General features: G+C 48.8%; 1 protein-coding gene across 2 annotated transcripts in view; it reads left to right on the top strand.

Moving 5' to 3' along the window:
- rnf141 (ring finger protein 141) overlaps positions 1-20,884 on the top strand; it is a 191,167-nt gene that overhangs the window by 66,859 nt on the left and 103,424 nt on the right. For both annotated transcript variants that reach the window (XM_086008388.1, XM_086008391.1), the window contains exons 4-5: positions 8,847-9,146; positions 13,613-13,679. In XM_086008388.1, coding sequence (XP_085864514.1) covers positions 8,847-9,146; positions 13,613-13,679 — 367 coding nt within the window. The remainder of the gene's footprint in view (positions 1-8,846; positions 9,147-13,612; positions 13,680-20,884) is intronic.

Consider the following 20,884-nt stretch of genomic DNA (forward strand, 5'->3'; position numbering starts at 1 on the left):
TCTCGGCATAACCTTACATCCTTATCTGCTTTTGGTACAATAACCACAGGATTTACCCATGGGGCGGGACCAGTTACAGGTTCGATAATGTCCATGTCCCTCAATTGTTTTATTTTGGCTTCTACTGCCCCCCTTAAGTTGAATGGTATACGCCTGAGTGGCTGGGCCACAGGCTTCACTTGTGGGTCGATATACAAACTGATCTGTTTTGTGTTCAGCCTTCCTACTCCCTGGAACACCTTTGGATACCGCTGTTCCAGTAGCTGTCTTACATCTACCACAGCTGAGACATCTGCGCCTATTTTTAAAACTCCCAGTTTCATGACTGTCTCCCTTCCTAGCAACGGTTCTCCATGGCCTTTAACCACAATGAACTCCGCCTGCTCAGTTCTCTTACCTATTGTAATCCCACATGTGAATACACCTTTAACTGACAATGGTCGGCTAGAAGCATAAGAGAATAACTTTCTCTCTGTCTTCGGGACATGTGACTGACATTTAATGTGTTCTGACTTTAATCCTTCCCATGTATTCTCATCTATCACATTACTAGTTGCACCCGAATCAATTAACATTCTCAGGTTTACTCCCCCCACACAAAAGGTAAGTCTCTCTGTCACGTTATTTCCAGTAACAGCAAATGCACAGTTATTTTGTTCCTCTACATTGTTCACACTGTGTTTCTTTGTACCCTTTGTGCGGCATACTTTGGAGAAATGATCCTTTCCCTTGCACTTATGACATGTTTGTCCGCGTGCTGGGCATTTCGGATCTCTGTCCATGTGGTCTGTGTGTCCACATCTGTAACATTTCCTTTAGTTCCTATCGCCATTTCCCTTTGGTTTCTCTGTCGAGCTTTTCGTATAATACCCTCTTTTCTGTGTAACACGAGGAACAGTATCTGTCTCTGCCTTCTCTGTACATGACATGGCTGACATCTGCTCCTCGACGTTTTCACATAGCGAAGCCAATCGTAACGTGTGGGCGAGCGTTAGACCATGCCCTTCCTCTAGCAATTTCCTCCGCACATAGGCTGACGTGCACCTACTCAGGATAGCGCCTCTTATTTGATTATCCGCATCCCCCCCAAAAGCACAGTCTTTAGCAGCCTGCCGCAAGCGAGTAGCAAATTGTTGCACAGTCTCACCTGTCTTCTGGGACAACTTATGAAAAGTCTGTCTAGCAAATGCTGCGTTGACCTGGGGCACGAAGTAGTGATTCAAAGCACTAACCGCCGCCGTGTAGTCTGCTGGCTCTCCTGTGTCCGGTAGAGTCGAAAAGATATCCTGGACATCTGGTCCTGCTAGGTGTAGAAGTAGAGCTCTTCTCCTCTGCTTCGTGGCAGCTGTAGAGGTATCGTCGATAATGAGTCCTTTGCCGTCGGCATGAAGCTCAAAAGACGTTAACCACCTCGTCCATCTTGGACCCAACGTGGCTGGCTCGGCGAAGCATGCAAAATTTTGAATGCCGGTCTTCTCCATCCTAGCTAACTAAAACTTGGGCAACTACCTTTTTAAAAAGATTCTGACCGTTATCCTCGTCGCCAATGTTGTATCTATGCTTTAATACGTTCAATCAAGCATGTAGATACGTCGAATTAAATCAGAGTCAGGCAGACAGGCTTACAACTGTGATCTTTACTTTATTGGTAAAATTGACATTACATTACCGTATTTACTGGTGTTAAACTCGCACATTACATTACCGTATTGACTGGTGTCAAACTCGCAATCAATACACGACAGGAATATTCCCCAACCAATGGCTACGGCTAAGCTGCCTTCTGTATATGTTGTGCCACAATCAGATAAAGCGTCAATACATCGCTTCAATTAATTAAAAATAAACATTTCTGGATAAATCAGAATCATAGAATCCCACAGCGCAGACGGAGGCCATTCGGCCCGTCGAGCCTGTGCCGGCTCTTTGAAAGAGCCGTCGTGCTCAGTCCCACGGCCCCCTCACTTTTTGTCCGTAACCCTGTGAGTTCCTCATCCTCCAGAACCCGACCAACTCCCTCTTAAAGTTATTGATGGAATCAGCTTCCGCCACCTGTTCAGGTCGAGCGTTCCCGATCCCCACGACTCTCTGAGTGAGAAACGTAATTGCCTGACCCCACAATTATTTAATGAAGCCCAGTACTTAAACGCGTGTTAGCATTACTCTGTGCTGTTACAAAACTAAACTTTCAGCAAGGCATGCTTGGCTACAGCTCACGGTACCCGTTAAACAGCGTGTGTTTGCTGTGGTACAGGGCGTGGGGGGGTTTCCGTGGACAGTAACTGTTTCTGCCCTGTGCTTGGATTTTCTACACACTATTTCTAGTAAATAATGGGAATATTTTAGATTGAAACAGAAAATGAGTCGGCGATTAAATTGTTGCTATTTTCCTGCGCACCGTTTAGCTCCGGCACTGATTTCGTAAACACTTCAACTAAGACAAAGAAATAACGGGTAGACACGGGCTCCGCAAGTTTGATAGTTTTAAACCCTCATCAACACATTGATCATCTGCGCAGGTTTGAAGCTTCAATGTTCTCCCGTGTCAAAAATGACTAGCGCCATTAGCATGGTAAAACGTCCCAAGGCGCTGCACAGGAGCGATTATCAAACAAAATTTGACACCGAGCCACATCAGGAGATATTAGGACAGCTGGGTCAAAGAGGTCAGTTTTAAGGAGTGTCTTAAAGGAGGAGAGGGAGGTGGAGAGGTTTAGGGAGGGAATTCCAGAGCTTAGGGCCCAGGCAGCTGAAGGCACGGCCGCCAATGGTGGAGCGATGGAAATCAGGGATGCTCAAGAGGCCAGAATTAGAGGAGCACAGAGATCTCAATTGTTTGGAGGGCTGGAGGAGGTTATGGAAACAAGGAGGGGCGAGGCCATGGAGAGATTTGAACACAAGAATGAGAATTTTGAAATCGAGGTGTTGCCGGACCGGGAGCCGATGCTGCTCAGTGAGCACAGTGGGTGATGGGTGAACGGGATTCGGTGCGAGTTAGGACACGGGGCAGTGAGCACAGGGGGTGATGGGTGAACGGGACTGGGTGTGAGTTAGGACACGGGGCAGTGAGCACAGGGGGTGATGGGTGAACGGGACTGGGTGTGAGTTAGGACACGGGGCAGTGAGCACAGGGGGTGATGGGTGAACGGGACTGGGTGTGAGTTAGGACACGCGGCAGTGAGCACAGGGGGTGATGGGTGAACGGGACTTGGTGTGAGTTAGGACACGGGGCAGTGAGCACAGGGGGTGATGAGTGAACAGGACTGGGCGTGAGTTCGGACACGGGGCAGTGAGCACAGGGGGTGATGGGTGAACGGGACTTGGTGTGAGTTAGGACACGGGGCAGTGAGCACAGGGGGTGATGGGTGAACGGGACTGGGTGTGAGTTAGGACACGGGGCAGTGAGCACAGGGGGTGATGGGTGAACGGGACTGGGTGTGAGTTAGGACACGGGGCAGTGAGCACAGGGGGTGATGGGTGAACAGGACTGGGTGTGAGTTAGGACACGGGGCAGTGAGCACAGGGGGTGATGGGTGAATGGGACTGGGTGTGAGTTAGGACACGGGGCATTGAGCACAGGGGGTGATGGGTGAACGGGACTGGGTGTGAGTTCGGACACGGGGCAGTGAGCACAGGGGGTGATGGGTGAACGGGACTGGGTGCGAGTTCGGACACGGGGCAGCAGAGTTTTGGATGAGCTGGAGTTTACGGAGGGTGGAAGGTGGGAGTCCGGCCCGGAGAGTGTTGGAATAGTGGAGTCTGGAGATAACAAAAGCACAGATGAGGGTTTCAGCAGTAGATGAGCTGAGGCGGGGCGGAGTCGGGCGATATTACGGAGGTGGAAGTAGGCGGTCTGGGTGATGGCGAGGAGATGTGGACGGAAGCTCCGCTCAGGGGCAAGTAGGACGCCGAGGTTGTGACCGGTCTGGCTCAGCCTGAGGGAAAGGGATGGAGTCGGTGGCTAGGGAACGGAGTTTGTGGTGGGGACCGAAGACAATACAATACAATACAATACAAATCGCTTTATTGGCATGATAAGGTACATCTTATGTTGCCAAAGCATCAAAATACATTTATGGTTGAACACATAAACGCGGTTCCATTCATACAGTGTATAAACAGGTATATCCCTGAGTTTATAAATATATTTTCGCCTTGTTTATATATACTCTTGTCTTAGTTTACTGGTTGTCCCTCTGTTCATGGCAAGCTGTAACATAGTGTGCCGCCAGTGTTACACAGCTTCTCTCCTCCCCCAGTAGGAATGGGAGTTTTTGGTTGTCAGTCAGATTTCTGAATTCAGGGCATATTTGTGAGAATTTTTGATAGAAATTCTCTCTGATGCCCTGATATTTTCCACAGGCTGTGAGGAAGTGCATCTCTGTCTCAACTACTCCCTGACTGCAGTGAGAGCATATCCTGTCTTCTCTTGGCAGCCTGGTCTGCCTGTGTCTGCCTTTTTCGATCGCTAGGCTATGTTCGCTAAGTCTGTACCTTGTCAAGGTTCTTCTCAGTTTGTTATCCTTTACCATGGTCAGGTAATCAGCTATGTTGTATTGTCTGTTTAGGGCCAAGTAGCAATTGAGTTTGCTTTGGGTTTTTGTTGTTTCTGCCCAATATGACAGATATTTTTCCTTTTGCTTAGCGACGATTGTGTTGGGTCGAATTCTTTGTGTTACCCTGTCACTGTCCTGGGGCTGGTTATTGTTAGTATTGTTATTAGTTACTTTATTGAGTCCCAGGACTAGTTGACTGAGGGTATTCTTCTTTATGGTCAGCTCTTGGCATTTCAGGGCGTCGTAGTGATAGCATTGGGGGTTGCTCATTTGTAGGTGATTCCAAAATTTGGTGGCTCTTTTTTGGATAGTGATTATTAATGGGTATTGGCCTAGTTCCGCCCTGCATGCGTTGTTTACTGTTTTCCTTTGAGTCCGGAGGATACTTTTACAGAATTCCGCATGTAGGATCTCAATTGGGTGTTTGTCCCATTTTGCAAAATCTTGTTGTGTTAGTGGTCCCCAGACCTCACTGCCATAGAGTGCAATTGGTTCAATTACTGATTTGAAAATTTTGAGCCAAATGCTAATTGGGATTTCTATTTGGATTGATTTTTTGATGGCATAGAAAGCCCTTCTTGCTTTCTCTTTCAGTTCATTCACAGCCAATTTGAAGTTTCCCGTAGAACTGATTTTTAAGCCCAAGTATGTGTAGTGAGTGGTTTGTTCAATTTTGGTTGTTCCTACTGTGAAATTTATTGTGGGTCCATGTTGTTTGGATCTTTGCTGGAACACAAGGACTTTGGTTTTTTGGGGATTTATTGTCAGGGCCCAAGTCTGGCAGTACGACTCCAGCAGGTCCAGGTTCTGCTGTAGACCCTCCTTAGTTGGTGACAGCAGAACCAGGTCGTCGGCATAGAGGAGGAATTTAACCTTGGATTCATATAGGGTGAGGCCGGGTGCTGTAGATTGTTCAAGTAGTTTTGCCAATCCATTAATGTAAATATTAAAGAGTGTCGGTGAGATTGGCGAGCCCTGCGTCACCCCCCGCCCCTGTGGGAAGTATTTTGTTTGTTTGTCTCCAATTTTAACTGCACATTTATTGTTTGTATACATTGATTTAATTACATCATATGTTTTACCTCCTACCCCGCTTTCGATAAGTTTCAGGAATAAACCGTCATGCCAGATGGAGTCGAAAGCCTTCTGGAAATCTACAAAGCATGCGTAGATTTTGCTTTTGTTATGGTGAACGTGTTTGTCAATTAGGGTCTGTAGGGTGAAGATATGAAGACAATGACTACGGTCTTCCCAATGTTTAATTAGTGGTGGTGCCCGGGAGATTAATTGTTGATTCCAGGAGACTCCCAGACAATCAGGGAGGGTTGGAAACCCGAGTTAGGAAAGGGGGTGGGAGCGATCCCTCCTGACCTGTTGTTTGTTTGCAAAAAGCACTGAGCTGAGTTGATTTCTATCCTCTTAAGAAGTTGTTTTTCTTCTGAGCTGCGTTAGCTGTCAGAAAAGAATCTCAGACGGATGATAGTGCGATGCTTTCTGAAAGCAAAGACTTCCCTCTGTTTAATTCCTGTTTCCTCTGCTCCTTAAACACTTGGCAATTCGCTCCCATTGTTATTCCTCGTTCCCTGGTCCACTTTCCATTCCTTTGTTGTTTCAAATTAAATTTCTTCACATTTCAATTCATCACCCTTGGAGGCAAAGGAGCGCAGAGATCTCAATTGTTTGGAGGGCTGGAGGAGGTTATGGAGACAAGGAGGGGCTGAGCCAGACCGGTCACAACCTCGGCGTCCTACTAGCCCCTGAGCGGAGCTTCCGTCCACATCTCCGCGCCATCACCCAGACCGCCTACTTCCACCTCCGTAACATTGCCCGACTCTGCCCTTGCCTCAACTCACCTTTTTCTTCCTTATGCTCTCACTTCCCACTCACCTTTTCGCCTCCTCTCTCTCCCTGTTCCTCCTGATCCTGGAAAACAATCTCCCAGTTTTAAAACATTTGTTAAAGGCACGTCATTTCGAAAAAAGATTTTTTCAACAACAAACCTGACTTCAAAAAAACAACCTCTTAGAGGATTATTTTGTTCTGTTATTTGAAGTCAGTGAAAGCAGGAACAGGCGTCCAGGGAGGTATGCAAGAGAGCGTCACAGGTAATGACGGAAGGCAGATCAGGCTTCACTCGATTCAGACTCCGAGCGGGTGAAATTGGTCTTGGGCGGAAGTGCAGGACTGGCGATAACGAATCGCCCGCCATTTTACATCCTGCACGAATTTCTTTTCCATCGATATCGATGAGTGGCTGTTGCCCACTTGCCATACAACTGCACAAGACCAGTTTCACCCCCAGAATATGTTAGAATGTGAAAGTCTGATAAACTCAGGAACTGATCCCCTTCCATTTCGATCTGTCATGTACAGTTTCAGATCAATTTGAACACTTATTTTCACCCATCATTTTCTCCCTGCCTCACTCCTCTCCTGAAGGTCTTGACTCCTTGCCCATTACCCTTTGCGCATTGACCCCTTGCTCCATGACTGCTTTCTCCTTAACTCTTTACTTATTGATTCCTTGCTCCTTTTTGCATGACTCCTTAATCCTTGCACCTTGGACTTAAGATGCCCAGCCGTGGCTCAGTGGGCAGCACTCTTGCCTACTGCGTCAGGAAGGTTGTGGGTTCAAGTCCCACTCCAGAGACTTGAGCACAAAAATCAAGGTTGACACTCCCGGTGCAGTGCTGAGGGAGCGTTGCAATGTCAGAGGTGCCGTCGTTCAGATGAAATGTTAAACCGAGGCCCCATCTGCTCTCTCAGGTGGACATAAAAAGAAAAAGTGGGTTTCCTCCGGGTGCTCCGGTTTCCTCCCACAGTCCAAAAGATGTGCGGGTTAGGTTGATTGGCTATGATAAATTGACCCTTAGTGTTAGGGGGATTAAATACGTGGGGTTATGGGGATCGGGTGGGATATGTGTCGGTGCAGGCTCGATGGGCCGAAATGGCCTCTATCTGCACTGTGGGGTTTCTGTGTTTATAAAAGATCCCACGGCACTATTTCGAAGAAGAGCAGGGGAGTTCGCCCCGGTGTCCTAAAGCCAATTTTTATCCCTCAACCAACGTTGCTAGAAAAACAGATGATCTGGTCATTATCACATTGCTGTTTGTGGGAGCTTGCTGTGCGCAAATTGGCTGCCGCGTTTCCTACATTACAACAGTGACTACAGCTTACGTGAGACTTTATCAAGAAACTGGGAAACATCTATGCCAGGGTAGCAAGCAGTCTGACATTGACTGGAATAAAAGGGCTGAGCTTGCTGTGAAGGCCAGCCTCTCGCTCAACTAACGATAACAAGGCCTGAGGTCCAAGTTCGGGCCTCCTGGTTGAAGTGCGGGGCGGGTGGGGGTGGGGGCGCCTTTATTGCATGTAGCCCATTTCAGGCCCGAAACGGAGCCGAGGGAAAATCCCACCCCAGTGCTTCTGACGACCCAGCACGCTCTCATCACATTTGCTGGTTCAATGACCTGTTCCTGCTCCTATGATAAATAAAAACAGAAAATGCTAGAAACACTCAGCAGGTCAGGCAGTGTCTGTGGAGAGCGAGTTAACCTTTCAGGCCGACAACCTTCATCAACCTTCATCAGAACCTACTCCTTTGATCCCTGGTTGGCGTTGCATTTTTAAAAATTCAGTTACAACGAATCTGCTTACTAAATATTGCGTTCAGTTCCGGGCCCCGCACCTCAGGAAGGATACACTGGCCTCGGAGGGGGAGCAGCGCAAATTCACCAGAATGATACAGGGGCTAAAAGGGTTAAATTATGAGGACAGGTTGAACAGACTGGGCTTGTATTCCCTCGAGTTTAGAAGATTAAGGGGTGATCTCATCGAGGTGTTTAAGATGATTAAAGGAGTCGATCGGGTTGATCGAGAGAAACTATTTCCTCTGGTGGGGGGAGTCCAGAACAAGGGGGCAGAACCTTAAAATTAGAGCCAGGCCGTTCAGGGGTGATGTCAGGAAGCACTTCTTCACACAAAGGGTGGTGGAAATCTGGAACTCTCTCCCCCAATAAGCTGTTGAGGCTGGGGGTCAGTTGGAGCTTTCAAAACTGAGATTGATAGATTTTTGATAGGTGAGGGGTATTAAGGGTTACAGAAAGAAGGCGGGTGGATGGGGTTAAGATACAGATCAGCCACGATCTATTTAAATGGTGGAACAGGCTCGAGGAGCTGAATAGCCGCCTCTGGTTCCTTTGTTCCCTGGCAGCATTGTTCTTCACCAATCAGCAACAGGCGGTTATGATCTGTCTAAATGTCTAACTTTACCTTTGTCCTTTTCGCAGATGCCCAGAAGACGAACACCTGTGAGCCATTAATGGTCCAGACCACAACCGTCAGCACGAATCCAACAGAAACGCCATTAATGGACCGGGGTGCCACAAGCACGGAGACCGTAACAGCACTCGGCTCTGAGCCCACCCCTTCACTGGACACCGAAACAATTCGTCCACCTCAGCAAACAAATACTTTTTTGTCATCCTTGAACAGCACAACCCCTCGTTCACCAACGTCACCGGAACCGTACAATAAGCCGGCTATAGTGGAAGGTGACAATGCGTCGCACAACAGGATCGTCTACTGGGGTGAGGTTCATCACGGTGCAAGAATCTATGAAGGGGAAAGCCATTTAGCTCCTTCAGTAAAATCTAGGCTAAACACTTGAGTCTGTAATGCCTGAGATGCTGCTGTCCTTCAGGTGAGAATTCCAACAGAGGTCTTGTCCTGTTGGGATGGAAATTCCCATGGAACCTTTTGAGGTAGAACAGAGTCTTGACCAACATTCCTCCCTCATTCAGTGCCACCAACCCCCCGCCCTCCCCCTCCGCCCCAGTAAAACTGATTATCCATTCATGGTGGGCCCCATCACTTATTGTTTATTCCCTCTTCCTGTGTAAAACAATCTCTTCTCTATCTCCATTTTGTTAGATTGAGAAACTTAAGGTGAAGGTCCATATTTGCTCGTGTGGAGGGTAAATGCTGACACAGGCTGGTTGGGCCGAATGGCCTGTTGTAACTTCTAAGTCTGTAATTCTAGGACACCAGCCAGGAAAAGAGGGCAAGGCCGATCAGGAATTAAGAGATCGTTAGATTTTTGGAGACTAAGGGGACCAAGGGATATGGGGATAGTGCGGGAAGGTGGATTAGAGGGAGAAGATCAGCCATGATCTTATTGAATGGCGGAGCAGGCTCGAGGGGCCGAGTGGCCGACTCCTGCTCCTAATTCTTATGTCCTTCTGAATTGGCGATTGCATGACAACAAGCTTTGAGTTTAAAAGCCTGGTGATTGCAGGAGGTAGGGAGGAAGTGCGACAGTTTTGAGCTCCTGGGTAGGATATGAGGCAATGAATCCTACTTCCACATGGGGACGATTCAGGGAGATTGAATAAATTGGCGCTTATAGCCTTGGAAAAGATCTAAACGCTGTTTCTTTGGAAGACTTTACAGATCCGTTGTCCACGATATGTCTAAGAGCACAGTGATTGTGGTTCCGGCAGTGACATCCCCAGGCAGCAAAGAGATGAATAACCAGATTTTGTGGGGGGAGGGGGGATGGAGGGTGTTGATTGAACTGGATGAGGGAAGAATGTTGGGCAAGACACTGGGAGAAAACTCTATTCATCTTCAAAAGGTTCCATGGGATCACTAATACCCAACTGACAGGAACACTGTTTGACGTCTTATCTGAAGTATCGGCTGTGGCTCCGTTGGTAGCACACTCGCCTCTGAGTCAGAAGGGTAGTGGGTTCATAGTCCCACTCCAGGGACTTGAGCACAAAAATCTAGGCTGACACTCCCAGTGCAGTACTGAGGGAGTGCTGCACTGTCAGAAATGCTGTCTTTCAGAGAAAGACTGGCATTCCCACAGCGCTTTCCATGACCCCGGGATGGCCCACGGTGCTTTACAGCCAATGAAGTACTTTTTGAAGTGTAGTCACTGTTGTAATGTAGGAAACGCAGCAGTCAATTTGCGCACAGCAAGCTCCCACAAACAGCATTGTGATAATGACCAGATAATCTGTTTTAGAGATGTTGATTGAGGGATAAATATTGGCCAAGACACCGGGGAGAACTCCCCCCTGCTCTTCTTCAAAATAGTGGCCGTGGGATCATTTACGTCCACCTGAGAGGGCAGACGGGGCCTCGGTTTAACGTCTCATCCGAAAGGTGGCACCTCCGACAGTGCAGCACTCTCTCAGTACGGCACCTCCGACAGTGCAGCGCTCCCTCAGTACGGCACCTCCGACAGTGCAGCGCTCCCTCAGTACTGCCCCTCCGACAGTGCGGCGCTCCCTCAGTACTGACCCTCCGACAGTGCGGCGCTCCCTCAGTACGGCCCCTCCGACAGTGCGGCGCTCCCTCAGTACTGCTCCTCCGACAGTGCAGTGCTCTCTCAGTACTGTACCTCCGACAGTGCAGCGCTCCCTCAGTACTGCCCCTCCGATAGTGCAGCTCTCCCTCAGTACAGCCCCTCCGACAGTGCAGCGCTCCCTTAGTACTGAGCCTCCGACAGTGCAGCGTTCCCTCAGTACTGCCCCTCCGCCAGTGCAGCGCTCCGTCAGTACTGCCCCTCTGATAGTGCAGCGTTCCTCAGTACTGACCCTCCGACAGTGCAGTGCTCCCTCAGTACTGACCCTCCGACAGTGCAGCGCTCCCTCAGTACTGCCCCTCCGACAGTGCAGCACTTCCTCAGTACTGACCCTCCAACTTTGCAGCGCTCCCTCAGTACTGCCCCTCCGACAGTGCAGCGCTCTCTCAGTACTGCTCCTCCGACAGTGCAGTGCTCTCTCAGTACTGCACCTCCAACAGTGCGGCGCTCTCTCAGTACTGCTCCTCCGACAGTGCAGCACTCCCTCAGTACTGTCCCTCCAACAGTGCGGCGCTCCCTCAGTACTGACCCTCCGAAAATGCAGCGCTCCCTCAGTACTGCCCCTCCGACAGTGCGGCGCTCCCTCAGTACTGCCCCTCCGACAGCGCAGCGCTCCCTCAGTACTGCCCCTCCGACAGTGCAGCACTTCCTCAGTACTGACCCTCCGACAGTGCAGCGCTCCCTCAGTACTGCCCCTCCGACAGTGCAGCGCTCCTTCAGTACTGACCCTCCGACAGTGCGGTGCTCCCTCAGTACTGCCCCTCCGATAGTGCAGCGCTCCTTCAGTACTGACCCTCCGACAGTGCGGCGCTCCCTCAGTACTGCCCCTCCGACAGTGCGGCGCTCCCTCAGTACTGCCCCTCCGACAGTGCAGCGCTCCTTCAGTACTGACCCTCCGACAGTGCGGTGCTCCCTCAGTACTGCCTCTCCGACAGTGCGGTGCTCCTTCAGTACTGACCCTCCAACAGTGCGGTGCTCCTTCAGTACTGATCCTCCGACAGTGCGGCGCTCCCTCAGTACTGACCCTCCGACAGTGCAGCGCTCCCTCAGTACTGCCCCTCCGACAGTGCAGCGCTCCTTCAGTACTGACCCTCCGACAGTGCGGTGCTCCCTCAGTACTGCCCCTCCGATAGTGCAGCGCTCCTTCAGTACTGACCCTCCGACAGTGCGGCGCTCCCTCAGTACTGCCCCTCCGACAGTGCGGCGCTCCCTCAGTACTGCCCCTCCGACAGTGCAGCGCTCCTTCAGTACTGACCCTCCGACAGTGCGGTGCTCCCTCAGTACTGCCCCTCCGACAGTGCGGTGCTCCTTCAGTACTGACCCTCCAACAGTGCGGTGCTCCTTCAGTACTGATCCTCCGACAGTGCGGCGCTCCCTCAGTACTGACCCTCCAACAGTGCGGTGCTCCTTCAGTACTGATCCTCCGACAGTGCGGTGCTCCCTCAGTACTGCACTGTGAGTGTCAGCCTGGGTTTTTGCGCTCAAGTCTCTAGAGTGGGACTCCAACGCACAACCTTCTGACTCGGAAATTAGAAAGGAACGCACTGAGCCATGGCTGGACACCCGATGAAGGATGTAACGCTTGTTTTAGCATGCCTCTGGTATTCCTGCCGTGGTTGCAGCCTAGCTCTGGGTTATTTCAAGTGAAGCTAGGAGTAGCAGGAGGGCCCTTCCTGGCCCCAGGGCACTCCTGCCGACCCTGCCATCGGTCCTGGTGTCCTCTCCGGGCCTTAAGTGAAGGCCACTGCTGGTGAGACAAGAAATAGGAGCAGAAGTCGGCCATTCGGCCCCTCGAGCCTGCTCCGCCATTCAATAAGATCATGGCTGATCTGATCTTGGCCTCAACTCCATTTTCCTGCCCGTTCCCCATAACCCTTAATACCCTGTTTTTCAAAAATCTGTCTATCTCCACCTTGAATATATTCAATGACTCCGCCTCCACAGCTCTCTGGGGTAGAGAATTCCAAAGATTTACGACCCTCTGAGAGAAGAAATTCCTCCTCATCTCAGTCTTAAATGGGCGACCCCTTATCCTGAGACTGTGCCCCCTAGTTCTAGATTCCCGGAAATGTGGCCCTAAACTCACGTGCTGAAATGGGCGTGCTACCTCTGGTGGGGTGACAGACACCCGTCAGCACAGAGGGAGGCCATTCGGCCCATCGTGCCTGTACCGGCTCTTTGAACGAGCTCTCCAATTAGTCCCACTCCCCCCTGCTCTTTCCCCACAGCCCTGCAAATTTTTCCTTTTCAAGTATTTATCCAATTCCCTTTTGAAAGTTACTATTGAATCTGCTTCCACCGCCCTTTCAGGCAGCGCGTTCCAGATCACAACAACTCGCTGTGTAAAAAAAAATTCTCCTCATTTCAATATTTCCTCGTCTCCTCTCTGGTTCTTTTGCTAATCATCTTGAAATTGTGTCCTCTAGTTACCGACCCTCCTGTCAGTAGAAACAGTTTCTCCTTATTTACTCTATCAAAAGCCCTTCATGATTTTGAACACCTCTATTAAATCTCCCCTTAACCTTCTCTGCTCTAAGGAGGACAATCCCAGCTTCTCCAGCCTCTCCACATCACTGAAGTCCCGTAACTGAGCGTATGCCCATTGGCTTTATTTTGCTGCTCATTAGCACAGATTGCCTTAGTTTGTGTGTGATTAATACTTGTCTCTTTGTGTTCTTGCAGCTCTGGGTGTGGTGGCAGTCATTCTGCTTGTGGTCTTCGTGGCTGCTGGGGTTTGGTATCTCAGAAAGTAAGAACACTCTCAGATCGAGAGCACTGCATGCCGAGTGGGAGGTAGAATTATTAGAATGCACTGGAGATTGCTAACTCAGTTTTATATTGCATAAATATACTTTTAATATGGGGCTTGTGCATGGGGCATCAAACAGTTGAACGCACCATGATTCAGGCAGGTCAAAGGTTCGAGCCTTTTGGGAAATATTGGGGCATTGTTGGCTCCCGGTTCCCCAACACCTCAATTTCACAGAATCATAGAAATTTACAGCACAGAAGGAGGCCATTCAGCCCATCTTGTCCGTGCCAGCCGACAAAGAGCTCTCCAGCCTAATCCCACTTTCCAGCTCTTGGTCTGTAGCCCTGTAGGTTCCGGCACTTCAAGTGCATATCCAAGTACTTTTTAAGTGAGGGTTTCTGCCTCTCCCACCCTTTCAGGCAGTGAGTTCCAGACCCCCACCCTCTGGGTGAAAAAAGTTCCCCTCAACTCCCCTCTAAACCTTCGACCAATTACTTTAAATCTGTGGCCCCCTGGTTATCCACCCCTCTGCTAAGGGAAATAGGTCCTTCCTACCCACTCTATCTAGGCCCCTCATAATTTTATACACCTCAATTAAGTCTCCCCTCAACCCCCTCTGTTCCAAAGAAAACAACCCCAGCCTATCCAATCTTTCCTCATAGCTAAAATTCCCCAGCCCAGGCAACATCCTCGTAAATCTCCTCTGCACCCTCTCTAGTGCAATCACATCCTTCCTGTAATGTGGTGACCAGAACTGCACGCAGTACTCTAGCTGTGGCCTAACTAGTGTTTTATACAGTTCAAGCATAACCTCCCTGCTCTTGTATTCTATGCCTCAGCTAATAAAGGCAAGTATCACGTATGCTTTCTTAACCATCTTATCCACCTGGCCTGCTACCTTCAGGGATCTGTGGACATGCACTCCAAGGTCCCTCTGATCCTCTGCACTTCTCAGTGTCCTACCATTTATTGTGTATTCCCTTGCCTTGTTAGCCCTCCCCAAATGCATTACCTCACACTTCTCCGGATTGAATCCCATTTGCCACTGTTCTGCCCACCTGACCAGTCCATTGATATCTTCCTGCAGTCTGCAGGTTTCGTCTTCATTATCAACCACACGGCCAATTTTTGTTATCCTTGTTTTCAAATCCCTCCATGGCCTTGCCCCTCCCTATCTCTGTGACCTCCTCCAGCCCTTCACCACCGCCCCACCCCTCCCCTCCACGCAGCTCCCCCCCCCCGGCCAAATCTTTGTTCCTCTGACTCTGGCATTTTAGCGACCGTGCCTTCAGCCATCTAATCCCCATGTTTTGTATTCCGCTCCGCCTCTCATCTTTCCTCTCCTCCTTTAAGACCCTTCTTAAAACCCACCTCTTTGACCACCATTCCTTCGTAATCTCTCCTTCCTAGGCTCAGCGCCAATGTTCCCCTGGAGTCGCTGGGGTCAAATCCCCTGGACCTGACGGCCTACATCCTAGGGTTCTAAAAGAGGTGGCTGAAGGGATAGTGGATGCATTAGTTTTGATCTTCCAAAATTCCCTAGATTCTAGAATGGTCCCACCGGATTACAAGGTCGCAAATGTAACACCACTATTCAAGAAAGGAGAAAGAGAAAAAAGAGAGAACTACAGGCTAGTTAGCCTGACATCAGTCGTTGGGAAAATGCTGGAATCCATTGTTAAGGAAGTGGTATCAGGGCATAGAAACATAGAAACATAGAAGATAGGAGCAGGAGTAGGCCATTCGGCCCCTTGAACCTGTTCCGCCATTCAATGCAATCATGGCTGATCATCCAAATTCAGTGCCCGGTCCCTGCCTTCTCCCCATACCCCTTGATCCCTTTAGCCTTAAGAAATATATCCAACTCCTTCTTGAATATATTTAATGAATTGGCCTCCACTGCCTTCTGTGGTAGAGAATTCCACAGGTTCACCACTCTCTGGGTGAAGAAATTCCTCCTCATTTCTGTCCTAAATGGCCGACCCCTTATCCTTAGACTGTGACCCCTGGTTCTGGACTCCCCGACCATCGGGTACATCCTTCCTGCATCTAGTCTGTCTAGTCCTGTTAGAATTTTATAAGTTTCAATGAGATCCCCTCTCATTCTTCTAAACTCCAGCGAATATAAGCCTAATCGACCCAATCTCTCTTCATACGTCATTCCTGCCATCCCAGGTATCAGCCTGGTGAATCTTCACTGCACTCCCTCCATGGCAAGAACACCCTTCCTCAGATAAGGTGACCAAAACTGCACACAATACTCAAGGTGTGGTCTCACCAAGGCCCTGTACAACTGCAGCAAGACATCCTTGTTCCTGTACTCAAACCCTCTCGCTACGAAGGCCAACATACCATTTGCCTTCTTAACCACCTGCTGCACCTGCATGCTTACCTTCAATGACTGGTGCACAAAGACGCCCAGGTCTCGTTGCACTTCCCCTTCTCCCAATCTATTGCCATTCAGATAATAATCTGCCTTCCTGTTTTTGCCACCAAAGTGGATAACCTCACATTTATCCACGTTATATTGCATCTGCCATGCTTCTGCCCAATCACCCAACCTGTCCAAATCATCCTGGAGTTTCTCGGCATCCTCCTCACAGCACACACGCCTACCCAGCTTTGTGTCGTCTGCAAATTTGGAGATATTACATCTAGTTCCCTTGTCTAGATCATTAATATATATTGTGAATAGCTGGGGTCCAAGGACCGATCCCTGCGGTACCCCACTAGTCACTGCCTGCCACTCGGAAAAAGAGCTGTTTATTCCAACTCTTTGCCAACCAGTTCTCTATCCAAGTCAATACCTTGCCCCCAATCCCATGTGCCTTAACTTTACACGCTAATCTCTTATGTGGGACCTTATCGAAAGCCTTCTGAAAGTCCAAATACACCACATCCACTGGTTCTCCCTTATCTATTTGAGCAGTTACATCCTCAAAAAATTCCAGTAGATTAGTCAAGCACGATTTACCTTTTGTAAATCCATGTTGACTTTGTCCGATCCTGTCACTGTTTTCCAAGTGCTCTGCTATTACATCTTTTATAATGGACTCTAGCATTTTCCCCACTACCGACGTCAGGCTTACTGGTCTGTAATTCCCCGTTTTCTCTCTACCACCTTTTTTGAATCGTGGGGTAACATTAGCTACCCTCCAATCCATGGGTACTGTTCCAGATTCCATCGAATGTTGGAAGATGATCAGCAATGCATCTACTATTTCTAGGGCCACTTCCTTAAGTACCCTAGGATGTAGATTATCAGACCCTGGAGATGTATCTGCCTTCAATCCCATCAATTTCCCTAACACCATTTCCCTACAAATACTGATTTCTTTCAGTTCCTCCCTTTCATCAGACCCTATGTTCCCCAACATCTCTGGGAGGTTATTTGTGTCCTCCTTTGTGAAGACAGAACCAAAATATGTATTTAATTGGTCTGCCATTTCTTTGTTCCCCATTATAAATTCCCCTGATTCTGACTGCAAGGGACCTACGCTTGACTTCACCAATCTTTTTCTCTTCACATATCTATAAAAGCTTTTAGTCAGTTTTTATGTTCCCTGCAAGCTTACTCTCATATTCTATTTTCCCTTTCTTAATTAATCCCTTTGTCCTCCTTTGTTGAATCCTAAACTGCTCCCAATCCTCAGGTTTACTGTTTTTTCTGGCCAATTTATATGTCCTCTCCTTGGATCTTATGCTATCCCTAATTTCCCTTGTTAGCCACGGTTGAGTTACCTTTTTTGTTTTATTTTTATGCCAAACTGGGATGAACAAATTCTGTAGTTCATCCATTCAGTCTTTGAATGTTTGCCATTGCCTATCCACCATCAACCCTTTGAGTGACATTCCCCAGTCAATCCTACCCAGCTCGCGCCTCAGACCATCGTAGTTTCCTTTATTTAAATTCAGGACCCTAGTCTCTGAGTCAACTACTTCATTCTCCAAATTAATGAAGAATTCGATCATATTGTGATCGCTCCGACCCACGGGGCCTCGTACAACAAGATTGCTAATGAATCCTCTCTCGTTTATAATACCCAGTCTAAGATGGCCTGATCTCTGGTTGGTTCCTCGACATATTGGTCCAGGAAACCATCCCGTATACACTCCAGGAATTCCTCCTCCACAGGGCACTTAGAAAATCATAACATGATTAGGCAGAGTCAACATGGTTTTATGAAAGGGAAATCGTGTTTGACAAATTTATTCGCGTTTTTTGAGGATGTAACTAGCAGGGTAGATAAAGGGCACCAGTGGATGTAGTATATTTGGATTTCCAAAAGGCATTCGATAAGTCTCACGGGTCTGGGGGTAATATAGTAGCATGGATAGAGGATTGGTTAATGGACAGAAAACAGAGAGTAGGGATAAACAGATCTTTGTCAGGTTGGCAGGCTGTAACTAGTGGGGTGCCACAAGGATCAGTGTTGGGGCCTCAGTTATTTACAATCTATATTAATGACCTAGATGAAAGGACCGAGTATAATGTATCTAAGTTTGCTGATGATACAAAGCTAGGTGGGACAATCAGCTGTGAGGAGAACACAAAGAACATAAGAGCATAAGAAGTAGGAGCAGGAGTAGGCCATACGGCCCCTCGGGCCTGCTCCGCCATTCAATAGGATCATGGCCGATCCGAACTTAGACTCACGTCCGCTTCCCTGCCCTTTCCCCGTAACCCCTAATTCCCTTATCAGCTAGGAAACTGTCTATCTCCGTTTTAAATTTATTTAATGTCGCAGCTTCCACAGCTCTCTGAGGTAGCAAATTCCATAGATTTACTACCCTCTGAGTGCAGAAGTTTCTCCTCATCTCAGTTTTGAAAGGGCAGCCCCTTATTCTAAGATTATGCCCCTAGTTCTAGTCTCACCCATCAGTGGAAACATCCTCACCGCATTCACCCGATCAAGCCCCCTCACAATCTTATATGTTTCGATAAGATCGCCTCTCATTCTTCTGAATTCCAATGAGTAGAGGCCCAACCTACTCAACCTTTCCTCATAAGTCAACCCCCTCATCTCCGGAATCAACCAAGTGAACCTTCTCTGAACCGCCTCGAGAGCAAGTATATCTTTTCTTAAATATGGAAACCAAAACTGTACGCAGTATTCCAGGTGTGGCCTCACCAGTACCCTGTATAACTGTAGCAATACTTCCCTGCTTTTATACTCCATCCCACTTGCAATAAAAGCCAAGATTCCATTGGCCTTCCTGATCACCTGCTGTACCTGCATACTAACCTTCTGTGTTTCATGCACCAGGACCCCCAGATCCCTTTGTACTGTAGCACTTTGCAGTTTCTCTCCATTTAGATAACAACTTGCTCTTTGATTTTTTTCTGCCAAAGTGCATAACCTCACACTTTCCAACATTATATTCCATCTGCCAAATTTCTGCCCACTCACTTAGCCTGTCTATGTCCTTTTGCAGGTTTTTTATGTCCTCCTCACTCACTGCTTTCCCTCCCATCTTTGTATCGTTGGCAAACTTGGATACGTTGCACTCGGTCCCTTCCTCCAAATCGTTAATATAGATTGTAAAGAGTTGGGGTCCCAGCACTGACCCCTGCGGAACACCACTAGTTACTGATTGCCAACCCGAGAATGAACCATTTATCCCAACTCTCTGTTTTCTGTTAGATAGCCAATCTTCCACCCATGCCAGTATATTACCCCCAATCCCGTGATTTTTTATCTTGATCAGTAATCTTTTGTGTGGCACCTTGTCAAATGCCTTTTGGAAGTCCAAATACACCACATCCACTGGTTCCCCTTTATCCACCCTGTTTGTTATGTCCTCAAAGAATTCGAGCAAATTTGTCAAACATGACTCAAAGGGCTAGAAATTCAGTTTGGGGAGCCACTTGCGCCAGCGGGAAATTCAGTTTCAGCGCCCCAAGTGGAAGCCGGCCACTAAACAAGGGTTTCGGCGCCCCGCTTGGGGCGCTGAAACTGAATATCGGCGTGTAAAGTGCCGCAGCGCCACGGCAGCCTGCGGTACTGCAGGCCTTCCTCTCATTCTTAAGGGGGAGGTGCCTGCAACAGCGCGATCCCCGCTCGCGAGTGCCGGCAAATGAGCTCGGCACCAAGGAGAAGTGCCGGGCTCTCTGGAAACAGCCGGCAATGCCGCGGGGGGGGGGGTGTAGGAGGCCGGGGAAGGAGGTGCGGGCAGGCAGCCGCCGAAAAAGCGGCCGGCCGCACCTCCACCTTAACTCGCCCCACTACCGGCACAGGTAGGCCCCGTGTACCGGTCGCTGTTTGCGGCCGGCGCGGGGGAGGCGGCAGCAACTAAATATGGCCAGCGGGGCGATAGCGGGGCGCTGCGCACACCGATGATGTCATCGGTGGCGGCGCAGCGCTAATGGCTAACGCCGCCATTAGCGCCCCGCTAAATATCGCGGTAGGTTTGCACAGTGGCGCAAAAGCCCTCTTTGGGCGCAAACTGGTGGCGCAGGCCACCTGCAAAGGGATATAGATAAACGAAGTGAGTGGGCAGTAAGGTGGCAGATGGAGTATAATGTGGGGAAATGTGAGGTTATTCACTTTGGTAGGAAGAATAGAAAAACAGAATATTTTTAAATGGTGAGAAACTTTCAAATGTTGGTGTTCAGAGAGATTTGGGTGTCCTCGTGCAAGAAAGAGAAAGCTAGCATGCAGGTACAGCAAGCAATAAGGAAGGCAAATGACATGTTGGCCTTTATTACAAGTGGGTTGGAGTATAAGAGTAAGGAAGTCTTGCTACAATTGTACAGGGCCTTGGTGAGACCACACCTGGAGTACTGGGCACAGTTTTGGTCTCCATATCTAAGGAAGGATTTACTTGCCTTGGAGGCGGTGCAACGAAGGTTCACTAGATTGATTCCTGGGAAGAGAGAGCTGTCCTATGATGAGAGATTGTGTAGAATAGAAACATAGAAGATAGGAGCAGGAGTAGGCCATTCGGCCCCTCAAGCCTGTTCCACCATTTAATGCGATCATGGCTGATCATCCAAGTTCAGTACCCTGTCCCTGCTTTCTCCCCATATCCCTTGATCCCTTTAGCCTTAAGAAATATATCCAACTCCTTCTTCAATATATTTAATGAATGGGCCGATACTCTCTGGAGTTTAGAAGAATGAGAGGTGATCTCATTGAAACATACAAGATTCTGAGGGGGATTGACAGGGTAGATGCTGAGAGGTTGTTTCCCCTGGTTGG

Source organism: Somniosus microcephalus, chromosome 15, assembly GCF_052327205.1.
Source record: "Somniosus microcephalus isolate GS21.2 chromosome 15, FLI_Smic_1.0, whole genome shotgun sequence".
Lineage (NCBI taxonomy): Eukaryota > Metazoa > Chordata > Chondrichthyes > Squaliformes > Somniosidae > Somniosus > Somniosus microcephalus.